Source organism: Lepisosteus platostomus, chromosome 18, assembly GCF_059453375.1.
Source record: "Lepisosteus platostomus isolate fLepPlt1 chromosome 18, fLepPlt1.hap1, whole genome shotgun sequence".
Classification (NCBI taxonomy): Eukaryota; Metazoa; Chordata; class Actinopteri; order Semionotiformes; family Lepisosteidae; genus Lepisosteus; species Lepisosteus platostomus.
The window spans coordinates 14,210,318-14,232,426 of record NC_142628.1 but is presented as its reverse complement, the minus strand read 5'-3'; the positions used below and the strand labels follow the sequence as shown (position 1 = coordinate 14,232,426).

General features: G+C 43.4%; 1 protein-coding gene across 1 annotated transcript in view; it reads left to right on the top strand.

Annotated features, from left to right (window-relative positions):
• The window catches only part of mettl15 (methyltransferase 15, mitochondrial 12S rRNA N4-cytidine), a 103,732-nt gene extending 85,748 nt beyond the window's left edge, over window positions 1–17,984 (top strand). The window contains exons 5-6 of the mRNA XM_088612056.1: window positions 4,740–4,918; window positions 13,988–17,984. Coding sequence (XP_088468182.1) covers window positions 4,740–4,918; window positions 13,988–14,430 — 622 coding nt within the window. The 3' untranslated portion in view covers window positions 14,431–17,984. The remainder of the gene's footprint in view (window positions 1–4,739; window positions 4,919–13,987) is intronic.
• The last annotated feature ends 4,125 nt before the right edge of the window (window positions 17,985–22,109 follow it).

The window sequence follows — 22,109 nt, the reverse complement described above, 5'->3', positions numbered from 1 at the left end:
GTCTCAGATGTGTAAAAACGGTCTCCCCATCCTGTCTGCTTTTCCCATTAATTAATAATAATAATAATTGCTGGACACTCCACTCAAAGCGCTTTACGGGTAATGGGGATCCCCTCCACCACCACCAATGTGCAGCCCCTGGATGATGCGACGGCAGCCATAGTGCGCCAGAACGCTCACCACACACCAGCTCTCAGTGGGGAGGAGAGCAGAGTGATGAAGCCAATTCAGAGATGGGGGTTATTAGGAGGCCATGACTGGTAAAGGCCAAGGGGGAAATTTGCCCAGGACGCTGGGGTTACACCCCTACTCTTTTCGAGAAACGCCCTGGGATTTTTAATGACAACAGAGAGTCAGGACCTCGGTTTACGTCTCATCCGAAGGACGGGCAGAATGTAGCCTGTCATCCTAAAACCCGATCTCCCCTTCAACCAGCATCTATCGACTAGCTAGTTAAAACAGGATCCATACCTCCAGAAGCTCAGTTGCAGGAATGAGAATATGAGAGAGCTGCCGAAGAAAAAGAGGACACAGTGGGCTGTCCTGCCCAGTGGAATGACAGTATCTTGCCGGTCTGAACCCCTTTTTCCAAGCCGTTTTCCCAGGGAGCTGGTGTCACTTGGGTGACTTGGCCTGGATGTCCCTGCGGGTCCCAGTTTAAACATGTGCCTCCCGAAATCATACTGTGTGTGTAATAGTGATATTATGGTTCTTCGAGAAAGTTAAAGAGCTGTGCAGTACAAGACACAAGATGAGCAAACAGAAAGTGACTGACAATATCTCTGGAAAAATGCCTTGCTGAAATCAAGAGAAAGACTGCACAGGCTTTAGTGAACAGATACTATAGGTATTTACCGTAAGCAAGTTTTAAAAGTATCAGGCGTCTCTAGTGGATTTGGGCAATGACTTCCACAGATGTCTACAGCCTGGTCTTCAGCTCCTCAGCAGATCTTAGTTTAAGAGCTCAGACTATAGTCTAGCAGTAAGTCTGAAACTAGACTGTTCAATACCTTATACATGATCGGGAGAACCTTAAAGCCTACTCTAAATTTCACAGGGAGCCACTGCATCCTACAGAGGACAGGAGTTATGTGCCAATCTCTTCTTTTAGTTAGTACACAAGCTGCTGAACTTGCTCACTCTACATACCTGCTTAGTTTTGCAATGTGAATTCACTTCCTTCTTCATTACCACGTTTGTCTTAGGGTTCTTGTTTCAATGCTGAGTATGAGGTTGCCTATAGGTCTGGGGAAAAGACAGAGACACACAAGGCTGGAAGAAACTAGTTTCTCCAAGCGAGGAGTCAGTTTCAGAATCGGAAACCCATTCCATTTGAGCAATCCCTGCTAACCTTAATTCTGTTTCCAGACGGGGTCGTTTCTTGTTACGAATGTGCTGTTTTTGTTTTGGGTTGTTTTTTTTTGCACACACGCACAGCAGATTCAAATTGTGGAGGGACGGGAAAATAAATCCTGGATGATATTAGAATATCCCAGAGTAGTATTTAAGAAACCGGGTTCCTGCACAACTCAGCTTCATGGAAGAAAAAAAAGGGTCTGCATTATGAGCAGACACCATGGCGATGCCATTAACTAATGCACACTTCCTCTGGCACGCTTCCTCTAAAGTATGTTGTGGAAAGGGAATGCTTTTTGACAGCTACTATAAGATACTATATTACTTTTATTGAAGAGTTTCATCAAAGGGATATTTTAAGCCTCCCCACTAAGGCCTCTCAGATACAGAGGTGCTACGTCTTGCCTGCTATTCCAATTAGGCAGAAAGTAACCCCTTGTCCTAAACCTGATCTATCCTTTGACCAGACTCTTAGCTTTTAAGTCTGTAAAGCAGGTTGCTGGTATAAAAGACAAACAGGTTGCACTTGAGAAGTGTGTAGGAGTAACAAAGAATTGCCATTATTCAGAGTCTTCACCTGGGGTTTGGATGTCAGAGGAGGGGAGGCCACAGTTTGATTTAAAATATGACTAAACAGATTGAAAAATTAGAGAATGGCAGGCAGTTTAACAACATGGCAGGCTGATTTTCTCATCACTGGGAAGGCTGGGCTTTTTCTGCAGTCTTGACGCTTTTCCAGCTACGTGAGAATCTGGTACAAGGCTCAGGGATACAGAGGCTCCAGAGACATTTAATTTTGGTCCGTTTTTAAGATTTTAGGGCATGCTTTCCAATGTTCTACTATTAATTATGCATAGGTTTTACCAAAGCACGAATATTCAAAAATTAAAAAAAAGTCTGCAGTACATATACATCATATCGATTATATCACGATCTACTAATAGAATATAAGAAATAGTATAGTATGAATTTTATAGACTGCCCTCACTTTTTCCATCATTCAAGTGTTTCTAAAAGAAGGAAAAACTGTGTGCAAAAACTGCCTGCTAAGCTAATTTCCGCAAAAAATGTATATAGTTCTCACGGAAGCACAATGGACCTTGCGCAGTTAACTCCATAAAAACGAAATTGAAGTTGAAGCTAAGCACCCATCTAGCTAATAGACGTCCTTGTGGTTTTAAAGCAGGACCAGGTGATTTGTCATGGCTTTCCTGCTAGTGCAAAACCATAGCAGAAGGTGGCTGTTGACCCTAATGTATACCTGCTACAAGATCTTTATTAACCAATGGCACGGGCCAGCCGCAGGCTGAGAATGCCTGAACCACAGACCTCTCGGCTCTCCATTCAGGCTCTGACAACATAAGAAAAGGTTACAAACGAGTGAAAGCCATTCAGCCGAGCTTGCCCATTTGGTAGTTGGCAGCCTTTGCGATTTCCCATACGGCATTAATAAAGTATCTATCCAGCTATCGATTCAAGGCTCTCAACCAGCCAGTACTTGAAACAAGCCAGGGTATTGACTTAAACCCTGGGTAGCTTGTTCCATTCTCCTGCAACCCTCTGGCTAGAGACGCACCCCCTGTTCTCAAGATTTAAATGTAATTCCACTCAGTTTTCCGCTCGTGTCCTCTGGTTCATTTTTCACGATTTATTCTAAAAAATAGTGATTCTATTTATCACCCTGCAACTCCCAGCTGGCAGCCCCACTGGAGCTCAGCAGGTGTGAGCCTGGTCAGTACCTGGATGGGAGACTCCTGGGAAAGCTGAGGCTGCTGCTGGAAGAGGTGTTAGTGGGGACAGTAGGGGGCGCTCACCCTGCGGTCTGTGTGGGTCCTAATGCCCCAGTATAGCGACAGAGACACTATACTATAAACAGGCGCCGTCCTTCAGATGAGACAGAAAACGAGGTCCTGACTCTCTGTGGTCATTACAAATCCCAGGGCGTTTCTCCAAAAGAGTAGGGGTGTAACCCCGGAGTCCTGGCCAAAATTCCCCCTGGCCTTTACCGATCATGGCCTCTTAATAACCCCCATCTCTGAACTGGCTTCAATACTCTGTCCTCCTCCCCACTGAGAGCTGGTGTGTGTGAGAGGACTGGTGGGGCTGCACACTGGTGGTGGTGGGAGGGGATCCCCATTACCTGTAAAGCGCTCTGAGTGGAGTGTCCAGAAAAGCGCTATATAAGTGTAAGCAATTAAATTATTCTAAAGCAATCCATTTGGTTGGCTACCTTTCGGGGTTGAATACGTGTATCAAGTTCCTTTGTCATCCTGTTTGTTCACGACTAAGTAAAAAGGGTTAAAAACGGTCTTGAGCACCCACAGGATTGAGGTCTCCCTGCTTACTCCCTGAAACCCACAACTAAAAATGCTTGGGTATATAAATTTCAGACTACTCCAAATCATGGAAAGCAGGTAAATAACTAAACTGGCGGTGGAGCCTTCAACAGTTTGCAAGTGCTACAGTGCCCATTTTAAATCCAGCATGACCATATTGTTTAAAAGAAAATAAAGCATCCTGACAGATTCAATCCTGGTCCTATCTGAGCACGTCCATTCACATGACCGCCAGACCTATCGTGGAAACAGGCTTGAGACCGGGTCTTCCTGTACAGAGAAGAGCGCTGCTGAAGCCCACGTGCAGCAGGGGCTCCTGGGAATTTATTTGGCAAAGGCTTCTCTCTCAAAGGTCGGGAATCATCGTCACGCCAATCTAACTCTCACCCTCTGGGAGAAGGATGACAATTAGCCACAGATGTGTCTCTCCACCATCGTTGTCACTAAAACAACAAGAGGACACTTCTTCAGCCCCAGAGCTCGGAGGAGAGGGGTCTGAAAGCAAAACGAAGAGAAGAAACCGCCTCCGCCCCCCACAGACTCTAACCACTGCATTCCTCAGCATGCTAAAATCCGATTTGATGTCTGTTTTATCTCTTGTCTTCTTTCTGGTCTTGTTCTATTTGCGCCGATGTTTTTTTTTATTCCCAAAAATTGGATGGTTCCGTGTCTTTAAAATAGCTGCTGTTGCTACACGGATTTTACCACCACAGGATGGGAAAAAAATGACTTTTTCATTGTTGCCATTTTTGGTTTTGTGAAGACTATTTTGGGAGTGCAGTAAAATAGAACTCCCCCTTACTGATTTTAAGCTCCGCCAGATACCTTATTGCGAGGATACTTATGTATTTATATATGATTTATATATATATACATTCACAGCTTGTTCGTTTGTGCATTCTTTTTTGCTTGTTTTCTATTTTAAGACCTCAAACACACAACTTGCAGGCATCAAGTTTTAGCTGTGTGCCTAAGCGCTGTGAAGCTTCATGCTTGTCAATGAAAAACTGATGTCAACAAACTAATTGGGTCCTTCTTTGTGCGTAGGTACCTTGACATGCCCACTGCTGCTGACGTAGTGAATGCTTTAGATCAACAGGCGCTTGCGTCCATCCTGTGTACATATGGGGAGGAGAAACATGCCAGGAAGATAGCTTCAGCGATCGTTGAGGCACGCAGCATCTACCCCATCACCAGAACACAGCAGCTTGCCAGCGTTGTTGCAGGTACCCTCATTAATTCCATACGGTGTCTCAGAGCAAAAAAAAAATATTAATCCCGTCTCTCCCACTGGGATCTATTTGTACAGGAAGTCAAGCAGCATCTAATCCTGCCTATCATCCGTAGATCTCAGCCCTTTGTTTTTCTTGGGTCTGCCTACTGATGAGGTTATTATTAATAAAAGGGGAGGGAGGAGATGGTCGGATTGTTTTTTGTAGTCGTACTTTTACCCCCCTTGCTCCCCTCCTTGTCTCCAGGTAGATCACCGAAATAAACGCTAGTGTAAACCCCCCCCCCCACACTCCCCACCTAACTGCCCCCTCCTCATGAGGGTGGATGTGGCGAGCCTGCGCACATTCCCTCAGGGAGCTGGTAGAGGAGTGTTGGGGGACTGGTTAAGGAGCAGAAGTCCATGTCGATTCCGATCCCAATCAATCTCTTGCGCCCGTGCTGCTCAGAGCCCCAGATTCGATACCGCTCAATACCTTAGCTAGGGATAGGCAGGGAAGGGAATGTTGCTCTTCCTTCGTCTTTGTGATCATCAGATCCCTTAACGAAGGCGTCGGGGGAGCCGATTTGCTTCAGATGAATGATTTGTATGAACCGCAACACAATAAAACCAGAAGTAATTCAAGCAGGGAGCTGCGTCAGCTGCAAAGGAACAAGTACAGGTCTATTCCCTGCTGAAAAGAGAAGGAAAGAAACACAATGTTTCGTCTGTGGAGCCTTCTTCGGGTGGGGCCTTGTCAGGTATTTCAGCAGATGGCGAGCCCTTTACTTATTTATTATAAGGACTGTTTTATATTAAGTGCACGTAGATACAAATATAATGTACAGTACAAGCAAGCTCATTTAGTCATTTAGCACGACAGCTGAAACCCCTTGGCATTGATCACCACTGGCCTGTCACTGGTCTTCCACTGTGGCACAGCACAGGGACAGCAGAAACGTCAGGGTCCGACTCGGAAAGGGTCTGGCTTCAGCACAAAGCTGCGAGAGCCAGAGGTAGAGGCGAGCAGTACCTGCAGTTGACTGGGTGTTAAGGAGAGTTTGTGAGGAGCTGCCCATAGGATGAGATCGCTTTATTGGCCAGATACGAGTTCTTGCATTAGGAATTTGTCTTTTCGCAGACCCCAGCTTGATCTCCATGGGACACACAGACAGGGAGAGAAGCTGGGGGTCAGAGCGCAGGGTCAGCCATTTATACAGCACCCCTGGTGCAGTTGGGGTTAAGGGCCTTGCTCAGGGGCCCAACGGAGTAGGATTCCTCTGCAGGCTGCCAGATACAAACCGGCAACCTTCCAGCCACAGGCGCAGATCCTGAGCCACAGAGCCACCGCACCACATCACATCACTCAGTGTGCAGGGCAACTGAAAATATGCTTTTGGCTCATAACTTCTGATTTCACTTTCCATATAAATGTCTGGCTATTATATTATCTACAATATACCTATAGAAAAAGAATGAGAACAAAGATGTTTGGTTTATTGCAGCTTATTTATTGTTCACACATCATTCTTATTGTCTCCCTCCTTGGTGTTCTGCACATTCACTAAATGGAGTGCAGTCATTTTAGCTGTTTCTCTGCATGTTTATGGATTAGACAGGACGTCTGTTTCATCTGTGTGTGTTATTTGGCAGCTGTACTATGCTCGTTCTACAGCAGAATGTGAATCCTGCCCTTTGGTAATGGTGATTGATGCCTTGGCGATTTGTTTTGGAAATGATTTTGGTTTGCCTGGGCGGAGGGGAGTGTGCATTTCAGAGCCAAGGGTCCCCAATTTACCCCAATTTTCCGACAGGAAATTCAGTCTTTTGGCAGCTATCGATAAAGTATCCTCATCAATGTCAGGCCATTACAGAGTAAACAAAACATTGGCACGTTGAAACTGCGACTCGGCAGCAACAGACACTGGTCAAACGCACAGCAAAGTTTGGATGGGGCACTTATGACTCATAGCTTTTAATTGCTACTGCTTTCAACATTGAATAGCCTCTCCTGTCATTTTTCAAACCCCTAGAGTTCAGGATGCCTCACACTACACAAATTTGAGCTTTCTATTCTGAAAAGGTTGAAATGTACACATCAGTGCAGCTCTACGTGTGTCAATAGAACTTTGGGATATGACATTTCGGAGCTATAGGAGGCTTTGAAGAAGATAGTAGTCAGACACGGTGTGTTGTTGTTGTCTGCATTGCATTTTTCATTTATTTCCTGTCTGTGTAGTTATGACCACTGTCTATCCCAGAATCCTTCACGATCCTTGGTTAGTTGCCAGTTCTAAGCATCTTCTGTTTCTTTAAAATGATGTGTTTTTTTAATGATAAATGGGTTGACCTCAGTTTGAGAGTATCAAGGAAAGGACAAAAAATCATTTTGGGGGGGAAAATCTTTAGTGTTTACAAGCTAACAGTGTGTCAGGATTTCTGGCATTCACAACAAAAGGGAAAGTCATAGTCTTTTCAACAAATTTATAAACATGTCATTAGGACTCTGCTGATTTCTCTCTTACCACACAATACAGTAGTTTATCCCAAAAAGTGACACTGCAAAACTTCACTGTCCCTGGGATATACTCATGAAATGTTTATTTGTATTTTTGACACCCCTTTCCTGAAATTAGAATTACAAACCCCTTATGTTATCAAATGAAACAAAATCAACTTTTAAATTATTATCCTGAAAGTTTTGTGTTACCTTCCATTGTCTTCCACCTTTATCTCATTAGGAAAAAAAAAATGGTGGTAACTTTTCATGCCTGTACATTTCTGAATGATGGTTTTGCTACACCGGTTTCTCATTTAAAACCAGCAGCTCAGCCAAGGCTAAGGCTAAAAAAAATTGTCTAAAAAAATAAATAGGAAATGAAATATTAGGAAATATTAAATAGGACATATTAAAAGAATAAACAATGAAATCTTTTGGACTGGACTCAAAATGTCCTGGATGTCCAATATGTGTCTGCATACACTTACGTAAAGTAGTTTGTATTAGAACTGGTTCAGCACTTGTATAAATTGGTTCTCAGGTTATTCCTCTGGTACAGTAAGAAATAAAAGGGAACAGGCTTATTCCAAAAAATAATTGTTAAAACAACACTCATTTTCTTTAGGATCCCAAGAGGCTAACAGGGACTACATGAGAGAACTCTATGCCTCTTCTAATTTATTTAACTCTGAAAGATTTGTGTGGGACAGCTTACAAATACAGACCCAGGGTCTGGTAGTAAAAGTGGAACTATGTAAAAGTGTGCAGTTCATCCTGGAAAATTAGTCCGGTGCTTTATGTAAATTGCATCATAAGAAACTTAAACTGCTGCATACAGTACGGTGCAACTTACTCCTTACAGGCAAACAAAGTAAAATACAGTAGAAATTCTAACACTGTGATGATCATTGATTTTAAATATACTTCAGATTACATTAGAAAATTACAACAGGAAAACGTACTGAGGAAGTCATAGTTCATTATGAATGCTGCTTGTTGGGAGAGGATTACAGACAGCAGCACAATAATGCTTTCCGATCACTGTTGCTGCTCTCATTTATGTCATAGTAAATCCATTACCCCACAGAACTGCAGAAATGAAATACAAATAATATTGCAGAAAATGAAGCAATATCCTAGTACAATAAAAACCCATTATCCAATTATACTTACAGCATGCATACAATACCATAGTGTGCATATAGCAAAGTCAACAGTAATTTAGAGCGTCTTAATCTCTGTCTTGTAGAGCCATCAGTCAAAAAGATCCACATGTGACATTTTAATGTACACTTCAGACAGAGCTCTCCAGGTTAAAAAGGAATGGTATCATCAGAACGTTATCATTTGGTGCCTCCTTCTGGAAATAAGGTATTTTTAATCCTTCTTTACTTGTCTGTCATTCTTCAGAACTGCGAGGGCATGAATGCAAGGTTCTAATTCACAGAAGTACCCAGAGAATTCCCCCCTGATGTGTAATATCTAAGCAAATAAGGAAAAAGGAAAAACCACCCCGTCCGGGAGACAGGGAGACTGCTGAGTTACTGCATTGTTTCAGGTTCTAAGTAAGAACTTGAGACTGTTCGTAATTAGGCCTTGACATATCAGAAATATTAATTTTTCCTATTCCAAAATGCAAACACTGTTGCTCTTGATTCTGAATATATGATGTTTCTTTTTAAATATTATCCAGGATGTCCAAGTGCCCAAGAACTTCTTGCGGGTTCAATCACACAATTCAGTTTCACTGCATACATTTGTACAGTAGCCCTGCGTGTGGTAAACAGTAACAGCATTTCTCCTTGCGTGTCCATTGGTACTGAGATATAGTGCAAGCCAGCTGTGGGTAATAGGATATTTTGGAATGTTTTTGGAACACTTTGAAGGGTTCTGTCTGAGCATTGCTAAAGGATGAGAAGGGAGAAGGGAGAAGGTGGCTCTAGTGAAATAAAAGTGAAATTGAGAAAGGTCTTGTGAGATAAAGGCTTTTCAGCACAAAGGACAGACTCTTCTCCTGGGATAACAGCTGTGACAGATGCACATGTTGGATAATATTGTATTACGTACTCTGTCATATTTTTGTGCAAGTCCACCCTGTCTTACCTGCCCACTTCACCAACTCTTTCCTTCGTCAGTTCTGTGTCTTACTATTTACACATACATCTTGCACTGAGATGCTCCTCTTCCTGGAACAGTGAAGGCAAGAGAGTGGGTTTTGTTGTCTTGGGGCCTATTCATCAACCAGGCCTCAAATTGTTGCTATTGACGACAATTACCCTACTCTGTTGCAGCAAAAACCATGTGGTCCCAAAGGACCTGTCTGCTGCCTCTTTTCATCCCCGGCTGTAAGTAATGATTTCTCTTCATTGTGTGGATGAAACATTCTGTGGATTGCACAAATGAAGATTAAGCCTTCAGCGCACACCGAAAAAGAAAATAAAACAATATCCGCAACAGGAGCAACTTTTAGTTCCAAAGGCCTAAGGTGGTTTATACTTCAGTCTGCTTTTGCCACCATCTTTAATACACATAAAGGGAATAAAAATGAGAAGTGAGGCCTGGAAATAAAAGTTTGAAATGAATTAATACCCCTTTATAAATAGCAGAAAACATCTATCCGCTTGCATCCAATTCCGGTTTTGAAAACCTGGACTCCCTTTAAAAAACATTTGAAGATTTCCTGGCCCCTTAATGTGCATCAGACATTTGTACTGCGTCAGTGACTCTCTCTTTTTGCTGTCTGTTCCACCTTTAAGTTCTCACAAGAGAATGAAAATTAGCTTCGCAGTCTGTAGGAGTTATACCGTGTATGCAATATAGTATCTGTATGTAGGCATGCACATTTGTTTGTACATCTGTACAGTACAGTATGTACTGTATCTGTATGTGTGCAGACATGTATGTACGAGCATCACTTCTAAAGCTGAGAAAACTACAGTATTTGTAACATCCAGCCAGGAATATCCCCCTGTCTTGTCCAATAAATCATTTGCGGCAAAATTGGAAACGATGCAAGCTTCCTATAGCAGTACCAGTAGCAACCTCATTATTTAATTTACCCGTTATTTAAGGGTAAATTAAGCAAGGCTCAGAGTCTCCGATTCTTTTGTTTTTTGTAAGGGAGAAGGCAATTAATTGAAATCCCCGGAAATTAGAAATACGGTAAAAAGCTTGAGTTGTGCGGCAGGATATACTGTAGTTTCGTCTCCCCTGACGTCCAGACAGAGGCATCATTAAGAGCTTCCTCTGCAGCAATCCTGTTAGTGTTTACGGTCGCGTTTACTGCTTCCTTCCTACGGCTGGCAGGATAGGGGGGACCCCTCACTGTCACCCACCTTTGGGGCGGGTGGGGGGGGGGGCATGCTTGTGCCTGCTGCGGCGCGAAACAAGACCCCCCCCTGCAGTTTACGGGTGCGGGCCGTGCCAGCACAGTCAGGGGTGGGGGGTGGCCCCACTTGGACACCCTCCTTGGAGGCGATGCAGGGCAGTCAGCCAAGGAACGGGATTGCGGTCAGTAAACGGCCAAGTACTGTTTCAACCGGGAGGCAGACATCCCCTTAATGACTTGTAAGTGAAAGCTGAGTAACTTTCGAGGACATTTATCGTAATGTCTCTTATATGTTTAACATAAATGGGGCTCTAGAGAGCAACGCAGAGATAAATCGGGCCTGTGGTACTGAAATCGAAAGAGTGTCCACTCTTCACTCTTCAGTAATGCACTCCATCTAAAAATAAAACCACGCCATGAGGAGAACTCCTGCCAGAGCACTGTGTAAGATGTTGTGCTGAGAATGGTTCTGCTGCCTTTTGCTCCAGCCTGACTTGGTTGGTTCTTTGAGAAGTAAGAAATGCATGTTTCTGTGCTGTCGAACGACAGTTACTGGGCCGATCCAGGGATGTCCTGTGCTGTTGCATTGATTTCAATGTGTCAGATATCAACGTACTTCGGGAGACATGAAAGTCATCGCTCCACACCGGTAATCAATCAGTTCGGGTCATGCTGGGACCATGGAACATCTCTAATCTCTCTTTAATTTATCTCCTGTGTGCCTGCAGTGTGGTAAGCACATTCTGCCTTCCACACCAACTCAAGAGTCATCAGATGCACAGAAGTGCCAGGTCTGTTTCTTTTCTGTGGCGAAATGCCAGCGAAGTGGTGTATTTTCAGAAGTCTGTATTTTCACAAATGATTTTCCTAAATTAAGAGAGAAATGTGAGTTTACGTCATACATACACTTTCCAGAAGTTTGAATGCTTAGCTGTAAATCATACACTAACAAAGCAGCAGAGTTTTTTTTTTAGCTTGATATATAGAATTCATTGATTCAGTAAGTAAAGGACCAATACGACCAGGACTTTTAAATATGAAATTATGAAATGCCTAATACCACTGAGCTATTCCAACAGCTGCTTTTGATTCCTTGGCAACATATCACTATAACATACCTTTCAAGTTCATCCCACAAGAATAGTGACCAGTGATTAGGAAAAAAGTATGGTTTCAGAAGACCCACTCTTTCTCCTGGCCCGTCATATGGAAGTTAGACATTAGACATTTATATCAGTGATTTATAGCATCCAACTTTTGTGTTTTATTAATTTCAAACAGGTGGTTCTAAGTTCAAGACTATCAGGGGACCAGATTTAAGTGTTAAAAATCCTCAAAGGCATTGACAAAGTCAACACAGAATCCTCAGAATTAACAGTGAAAGAGGCATGTCTTTACACAAAGGATGGTGGGAGTTTGAATACCTGAATACCCTGCTTACTTTCAAGAAATGTCTGGATCAAGAAATGTCGGGCTCTTTGGATCAAGTATCTGCTGGCAAACAGGTGGATGGAGTCCTCTCATTTGTAAACCTTTTTGTCTAGTTCAGAGAATTTCAAAATTCCTTACGCTGTGTCACTAAGAAACTCAATTTGACACACAGACATTGTAGTAATGACTGTTAAACTGAGAACATATACTGTACAGTTTCAGTGAAACAGGTCAGGAAGGATCATTCACATCGTTGCGTGGCCTGGACATTTAAAATCGAATGAAAGGGCACGTGGTTAATGTTGAATATGTATTCAGAAGGATGGTTCCATTTCTTATTGATTCAATGACTCACACAGACTCGGCGAGTGCTCCAGAAGATTAGAATTGCACTCTGGTGCACGGACAATGAAATTCAGGCTGAATTCTGCATGAAGATTGGGAGGTGCTGAAATTTCAAGAGAAGCTGTCTTGTGCTGCGTGGACTGTTGTGGACGAGACCGGAGAAAGAGTCTTTTCATCAGATGAAGCAGTGCTCTCTGCACAGATCTGAACATGATTAAATAACATGCTCTTCGCAGGACACAAAGCTACTTTAAGGGACTAAGAAGGGCTGCTTTGGTGTAACAATCAGAAAGATACTAACACTTTAGTGGAAGATATGAAACGACAGTGGTACACTACTTTGAGACGTGTGTACTACCAATATATTGTTTGACGGACTGAATTTTTGAGCAAGTGGGTTTGGAATGCTCTTTGATTGCATAAAATAATACCACTGAAGGATCTATTTTAAAATTATTTGTGTTCGTGGGACTGACTTTATCTGGCTTAGATGACCCATGACAAAGTAGAGTGTTCAGCACAAAGCTGTGACACATCACTTTACTACAAAATAGAAATATATATATATACACACACACCCCTATTCTAATGTCTTAGTCAGCACAGGGCTTTGTTCTGTAGGACTTCTTTGTGACCACAGACTGGTAAATCTGAGTTGGAGTTGTGGAGGAGTAAAGTCGAATATCTTGAAGCATGCTCACTCGACCACTCGAGATCAGCACTGCTTTTTGCTGAGCCTTTGTTTGGCAGAAGCCTGTGATGGACAGAGCTGTGGGTAATTTTCCATCGGCTTCGCTGGCAGTTTTGTACTTTCAAGAAACTAAAACAGATTTAAATAAACAAGCATGAATCCTGCACTGCTACGACATACAGTAAATAGTTAATTGCGTTTAGATTATACTTTTCATCCCAAAGGACTTTACCTATAAGAGGGGGATCACTTCATCCGCCTGGGTGACGCAGAGCAGTAGTTGGGTGCCTGCAGCCCCACTGCACAGCAGACTGGACAGAGGACTGAGATATTACTTCCCCAGCTGAATTAAGGTGGAGCATTAAGGAGAGCAGATTGTAAAAAGCCAGAGCAGAACGAAGCCAATTCACCGTAGTTGCTGTAACAACCTTCTCTTACGGTCAGTGTCCCATACAGGGGCACTGGTGTGGGAATTCTGGACCAAAGAAAACCACACTGGTTATTGGTCCATTATCACCACTTACAAGAGCAACCTGGGGTCACCCATCCCAGGACTGACCAGGATTTTTAATGACGGCAGAGAGTCAGGACCTCGGTTTTACGTCTCATCCGAAGGAAGGCGCCTTTTTACAGTACAGTGTCCCCGTCACTATACTGGGGCATTAGGACCCACACCGACCGCAGGGTGAGCGCCCCCTGCTGGTCCCACCAACACCTCTTCCAGCACCAACCTTAGTTTTTCCCAGGAGGTCTCCCATCCAGGTACTGATCTTATCTTCTGCATCTCCAGGTGCCTTCCCTGCTGCCGCCCTCTACGCCAGGAAGGACCTGCTGCAGCGGCCTGCCCACGTCGCCACCAAGACCTTCCAGGCCCTGCGCATCTTCGTGAACGACGAGCTCCACGAGCTGCACGCCGGCCTGCAGGCGGCCCGCGCCTTCCTGCGGCCGGGGGGCCGCCTGGCGGTGCTCACCTTCCACTCCCTGGAGGACCGCCTCGCCAAGCGCTTCCTGCGCGGAGAGGACGTGGCAGGGCCCCGGAGTCGCAGCGTCCGCCAGAAGATCCGGCAGGGGGGCAGGGAGGACGGGGAGGAGGAGGAGGAGGAGGAAGAGGAGCCCACCGGGGCGGGCGGCTGGTCTCAGCTGCAGAAGAAGGTGATGACTCCCCGGCCTCAAGACGTGGAGGAGAACCCACGCGGGCGTTCGGCCAAACTCAGAGCAGCCCAGAAACTGTGAGCCCAGGGCCAGACACGGCTCTGACGAACCAAGCGGTCAAGAGGCAGGCTGGGAATGGGACGGCTGCGGTCAAGCAGTCAGCTTGGGTGGCGGCAGTAGCGTTCAGCACACATGGCCACATCCCTATGGCCTGCACACTCACTGAGTTGGGTCTTAAATGTCAGACTCTAGATCCATTAGCTGCTAGTGAGCCAGTACTGCGCCTGCTTAGAGCATCACAAGCACACAGTCAATCAAACATTTTTTTTTAATAAAAGATCAAGAGCAGATATGTTTCCCTTGTGTCTAGAGTGGTTTTAAGGGACAGAGGGCGATGATACAAAAATGTTTGTTTCCGTCATCAGATCTGGTCTTTTAATTGTCCCGTTTGATTCTCAAACTTCTCTGTGTGCGTCTGAATCATGGATCTGTGGGTAAAGAGTGGGAGAGATGCTGCAATGGTTTACACTTTCTTCCTGCTACACTTGGTTTAATACTGTATATGTATTCTTTTTTTTTTCAGTAGTAAGTCTGTAAAACTTTGTGGCCTGCTGAATCATTTAAGACCTGTTCCCCTCTTAGCATATAAAATTTATTCTATCAGTGCTGCAATGGTTTAGTGCACCACTAAACATCCGCTGTGACTTAGATACCCTGAAGATGTCGCAAGTCAAGGGGTGATTCACGTGCAAACACAGTATAGAAATTAAGCTTTTGAATTTGTCCGAGATAGGGGGACAGATTTTTAAATCTAATTCCCTCATCATCATGCCTGTCATTTTCTGACTTCATTAATCACCACGATTGATATAAAACGTTCTTATGTAACAAGCACGCTTCCTCAGTGAACGTGAAAGCACCACAGCAGTAACCAAAAAGTGGCTTTTATAATCAGAGACCCAGTCGCTGCAAACGGATGGTGTTGGATTTGGACACAACATTTGTTTCTAATTACCAAACCTGCAGGACTGCTATGTAGTGCTGTGCACCATGATTGAAATAGTTTTGCTCAGTTCGGCTTATTTTATTTTTCCTTTCTCTCAGCAACTCGTAAAGGTAATGGTGGTTCTCAAACCCTTGAAAGGCTTCAAAGAAACACAAAGGGAAAGCCCTTCCAAACATCCCAGGAATGAACTGATGTGCAGTGGGTGAAAAACCCGTACAGGAGCTGAGACTGGACAGCACACAGGGTGCTGAATTTCTTTGTGGTCCTGCGTATGCACCAGAAATCTTATGTTGTCTGGATTTGTTATTTCGGAGACAAACTTCGCAAAGCCCATCTCGCTAACTCAGGCGAAGTCCTGGAAGAATCCCCTGTCTGAATCGCACTCGAGAGTTTCTGAAGGAACGTGAGGTCTGTCCAGGTGAATCGGTGCACCAGTGTGAAATGAATCTAAAAATCAGTCTAAAATTAATGAGCAGAGCACCTGAGTGAAGCTGCTGCCCAGTAATGCACCTTTCACACACCCTCTTATAATCTTAAAAGCATGCCTGGCACCAGAAGAAGCATTCCTGTTCCAAACTGCTCTGTTTTGTTTCGACATGTCAGAGTGGTGCTGTAGTGAACAGTGCACCTGCTCTCGAGTTCTGCCGTGCCAACTGGGTCATTTAAAGTTTTTCTAATCATTGCACCAGCTTCATTAATTGGATGAATCTGATGCTGACAGAGATGAGCTTGTTATAAGATCATTCGCACCATGATACTATAGCATTCTCGGGTTTGGAAAGGCTTTTTATAAATAAAAGTCATCATCATCATCATCGTCATTATTATTATTATTATTATTTGGTGGCTTACTGATCTCCATTTGTTAAGCTGCTTTGAACATCACCTTTAAACACAAAGACTGCTTCCGGGGAAAACCTAAGTTTGTACAACTAATCACAGGCCATGAGAATCTTCCATACAAGTGATAATGCCAAACAACAGTTCTGGTGACTGCTAATACCAAACAAAAATGATTATAAGCAGAACAGCCTAAGAATTTATTTTTCTAAGCCAGCGTCTCCATGGATTTAGCTCAAATGGAGTTTTCTTTTAAGGAAAGACAAACGTGCATCAAAACCTCAATGCATGCAAAAGTGCGAGGATTAAAGCATTACTGTTATTAAAGTCAACTGTTAGATGGGTTTTAAGGAAGTTTGCAAACTATCGCTTTGCTTAAGTCTCACATTTCCTCTGCTGTTCAGCGAGGTGGCATCGTATTTCAGATTGAGTTTCTCATTCTCAAAAAACACCCCGTTGTAAAATTGCAGACTCCCAGTCGTGATGAAACTGCATTCTGTATTTTATCCTCATGGTTCACCAGGTGAAGCAGAAATGTACCTGAATCCTTCATGCTCTGTGCTTTACTGGTTTTCGTTTTTTTGTGTGTTTTTCACAGTACCAGTGTTCATCATATGTTTCCATTGTTATGCAACCTTGTGCAAAAAGACATTTATCGTATACGCAGATAAACAGAGGGGAGTGTTTGTGTTCCAGTTTTACATAAAGCAATTAGTTGTAAGCAGTAAATCATGCAGTCGTTTCTAAGTAGCAAATGGTGCATTAATAATACAGGCAAACAGAAATGTTTGAACCACCAGGACAAATAAACATCAACAATAATGCTCTGTGAGGATTTGTCAACAACAACAACAGCGGAATCAACAGAAACAACACCAAACCAATAAAGCAAAAAATGTATACAGTATACACTGGAAGCTGCTGTACTGTTCAAATGAACAGTGCAACCAGTAACATGTGTTGCATTTTTAGTGTTCCTCAGTATATTTACTGTGTAGAACTATCTGAGTAGGATGTGCTAGGACATTATAGGAGCAGAGCAGGAAAGCAGTGTGCTTTTGGTGGCCAGACACATTACGTGTTGGTAAAATATATGAGCTCATCACGATTCTGAGGCTTGGAATCTGAATTGACAGGCAAAGAAGGGGTGATGTGTTACAGACACAGAAGAAGTGTGAAACCCAAGAGGAAGAAATTGAAGATATGTTACGTTCTTATGTTCATAATGTAGAGTCAGGTGGAGCCTTCGGTCTTGATAGGGGAAGGTTAGCCGGAACTACACGCCCTTTTGAACAGGATCTCTCATGAAGGAGTCTTCCCAAGGAGGAGTGCAGTTACAAGCTCTTCGCTCCGTCAATAATTAACCAGCAGCTTGTATTTATGGTTTGTAATTTTAACCAAGAAGGATTTCAGCCTATTCTTTGGGAATGCTGCCGCCAGCCGGCTGTCAGACAAGATGTTAAACTTCAACTGGCTGACTGGCACTCCACGTGAATTTCAAATAAACAAATTTGTTAAATAAGACATATCCAAGGGATGCATTCACATCACTCTCGATCTAAATGAGAGTACATTTTTGTTGTAAATGAAGCTTCTGTTTCCCCCTCCCTGATCTCTCTTAGTTTTCCCTTCAGACCTGCGGGGTTTATGACTTGTGATAGGAATCAGAATTATATGTAGACAATAAATTATTAAAAGCTACAAATTCAATTTAATATGACGTGCTTAATTGTCTCTCAACAATTATTAGTGCAAGTATTTAAGGATTAAAAGAAAAGAGTGCAAAGTCTATTGATGTGTTTTGTTTTAATTGCCAAATATTCTTCCAGTTTGGAATTGTCAACTGTTAATTGAGACAGCCTTTGACCTTTGCCCACAGGGTATGGAGCTTTCTTCTGGAGTTTGCACTGTCAAGCCACTTGCCCATTGTACACACTGCAAGGTCCTAGGTGCCTTCCGGGAGAGTTCAAATTGATTGGCAGAGCATCTTACGCAACATTGCGATCTCACAGGGACACATGTGATCAGCGCTGCACAGAAATACTTCTCCTGACCAAACCAAGTCTTGTGGAGCCACTTGCAGAATCCCAGCGTGTTAACAGTGCAGCCCAGGCTCAAAGCAGGGTTGTCTGGAGGGCTGCGTGACTCAGTGCTTGGAGCCAAAGAATCTAACATTCTTAAATTCAGAAAGTGTTGTGCTTTCCCAAATACAGTACTTTTCCCCCCAGAAAGTGAGAATGTTGTTGTTGTTTTTTAATGGATTATTTCAAATTAGATGGAAGTGCTTAGGTTCCATATTCTGGATTATTTTAAGAAACAGGTGAAGGAAATGTAGTTTCTGTGAGCTACTAAAGTACCAAACTAGCATTCTTGCCTGTACCCTTCCTTAAATTCTTACAGTACATATTCTTATGTTCTTACTGTATTATTGTGATTCAGTTGCATTATCAAAGAGAAGAATATTACATATGTGAGATCTAAACAGATAGGTGTTAACTTGTTTTTTTTAACTAAAACTTATTATCTTAACTTATTGTCCACTGTTAACTTCTGATTGTGGCTCCCTGATGTGTAAATATGTGTAAATGTGAAGGTCGTTTTAAATCTGAACTCCAATCTCATCTGCTTTTCAGAGATTTATTTAATTGCTTCTGTATTTAATAGCTTCTTCACCTGAAAGGGTGGTTTCTTTAGAACATTATAAATAAGCATGCTGCATGTTACCTTGGAAACTATACAGTAACTTCATCCTCATCCAAGGGAATGTTTTTAATAATCATACTGTAGTTGCAACTTCAGCTACATTTCCAAGTTGGAAGCGTTCCTACTGAAGGGGTTTCTTATTGTTTTCACAGACATCTCAGGTTCCAGTTCTGAGACTCCATGTGAGGTGGGTTTGGAGGAGGCAAACAGTTAAACAGAGCCCTTGCGGATCATGTGTTTTTAAGGTGGTGTTTAAATAGAACCTACTCTGCAATGCACAATAAGTGGCAGATTTAAAGAGGAAATGGCCCCAATTAGAAGAGCATCGCATAGCAATTCACTGCTTTCTCATTTATTAAGGCTGTTTGCTCAGGGACTCCAGTCAGCCAAGAGGGAATGAGAAGTCAGCCAGACCCTCCTGAAACGTTAAGAGGCCCGTGCACCAATCAAGCAACAGGAAACAGGAGAGCTTGTAACAAGAAATGCATTTCTGCTCAAGTTGTTCTTGCACAGTACATTGTTGACTCCAGCAAGCATTCTGTTACACATGAAGCTCGGCTCCCGTACAATTCTGAACCTCGTGATGAACGCAGAGCTGGTGCGAGTGCCTACAACCTTGGTGGGTGGGCTCATTTGTGTCGAATGTTCGTTAGTTATTTTTAGACGAGCGTTGCATATGCAGCTGATGCATGAGCCGGATAATGCACGCTGGAGCGCGGGGAAATAAATCGAGTGTGTGTGTGTGTGTCTGTCTGTCGGAGGTGGTGGGGGGAGGTTGGCTACCTTCTCGAGGAACGTCAGTGCCGGTTCCTGTGCCAGCTTTTGTGCTGTGAGCAGAGCCTGCAGGAAAGCTGCAATTTTGGCAAGCCTGTTAAGTGTGGTCTTTCTAAGCTCCAGTGTTTCTATTGGTTCGAGATCTCTGGCGCACGTGGTGCTGAACGGGAAACAGAGACCCACACGGGGTGAGATGGGAACAGGAAATTGTTATCCGTCCCTATTAACTGTAATAAACAAAAAGCAGCAGTGTGGGCCGGTGGATCCGGGATCTTATGTTGGGGGAACGAATTTTTCCCTGTTTTACGTCACCGTCTTTTAATGCCTTTTGAGTATTGACACCGTTCATTTAGCTGGTTCCTCAAAATGAGTGCGTACTACCAGAACACCACTCCCTGCTTCACCTTCTTAATGGCCTCGGGGAACTGGTGGGTTGGAGTGCAGGAGCTCAAACAAACAGCATATGTGAAAAGAGAAAAAAAGGTGGCATAGGATTCTATAAAAAACTAAGTGTCCTGCTGTATCCTTTGAAAAGTTTGAAAACCACTAATCCCCCTTGAACAGACTGTGATCCAGCATGGATGTACAGGCATGACTGAAAATTGTAGCAGAAAAATTCCTTGCAACTCTATAAGTCTTTGCCATTACCTGCATGACGAAGAGACAACTGATCCCTGCTTGGAAAATATCATCAGCATTCATTCATTATAGAACTTGCCTGTTAATGCCACTGATAGGCATCATCTTTCTCTGTCTCCATTTTTTATTAATTTTGCGATATGAATTCCATTCCTCTCTTACTGTAAATACCTCCTTACGGCACAACTGTATGCTAACCGATCTTCGCTTAATATACCAATTAAAAATTCCAGTCAACAAAACGTTAGCGGCGTTAATGAGAATCACTCTCAAATGCAGGCTAATTAACCATGATTAGGATCTTTTTAATTGTCCAAAATCTACTTCAGGAACAGGAAAGGAGAGGAAACAGGCGATTGATGGAAAAAGAAGCTATGCAGAACCAGCCTGTTGTTTAGATTTTTGTAGTCTTGTCACCTTGTAGCAGGATTTGCAGTTGCAGTATTCTAGTTGGCTAGAATAAGGCTGGGATAAGGCAGCTCTTAGGTTGCACTGCTGGAAAAGATGTGTAGTATGGGTCACTACAGAACCTTTTGCAATGCATTATTCTTTACGAAGAAATATAATCTTCCACCTGGTCACTGTCTCTCTTAATTGACGGCGTTTATGATATTTTATTTCACAATGTCAATACAGAACGCATTCCAGAAAAAGACACCTTCCCCAGTAGGATAGCCATCTGTTCCACTTACATGGTCTTAGATAGGGTATTGCCAAAATATAGTATTTATTTTTAAAAATAATTGTTAAAATATCAGAATTGTTGGAATATTCAAACAAATGAGTCAGTACAACTGTGTGCTGTGGAGCAATGTACATATACTGTACAAATTGAGACATGGGGAAACATACACATTAACAAAAAGAGTGCATACTTCAGGGTTTGACTTTAGCTCAGGGACCACTGGTTGTGTCCATGCTGGCTAGCATATAATAATAATAATTATAATTGCTTACACTTATATAGCGCTTTTCTGGACACTCCACTCAAAGCCCTTTACAGGTAATGGGGATCCCCTCCACCACCACCAATGTATAGCATCCACCTGGATGATGCGACGGCAGCCATAGTGCACCAGAACGCTCACCACACATCAGCGATCAGTGGGGAGGAGAGCAGAGTAATGTAGCCAATTCATAGATGGGGATTATTAGGAGGCCATGATGGGGTAAAGGCCAGGGGGGAAATTTGGCCAGGACACTGGGGTTACACCCCTACTCTTTTCGAGAAGCGCCCTGGGATTTTTAATGACCACAGAGAGTCAGGACCTCGGTTTTACGTCTCATCCGAAGGACGGCGCCTGTTTACAGTATAGTGTCCCCGTCACTATACTGGGGCATTAGGACCCACATGGACCGCAGGGTGAGCGCCCCCTGCTGGCCCCACTAACACCTCTTCCAGCAGCAACCTTAGTTTGTCCCAGGAGGTCTCCCATCCAGGTACTGACCAGGCTCACACCTGCTTAGCTTCAGTGGGTTGCCAGTTGTGAGTTGCAGGGTGATATGGCTGCTGCATATGTGAAAGGACGTGCTACACACCTGCATGAAGCCGATTAGGTTTAGTTACTGTCCCTAGAAATGTGTTTTGTAATGGACCTGTTTCTCCATCCATCATCAAAAAGCTTTGCAAAAAAAGCAAAAACATGAGAAACACATGCGTATGCATTTCAGCACAATAATCCATCTATCCATTTTCTAACCACTTCTTTCAGTTCAGGGTTGAGGGCAGTCTGACCCTATCCTGCAAGCATCACATACAAGGCAGGGTACACCCTGTGCAGGGCACCAATACTGTCCA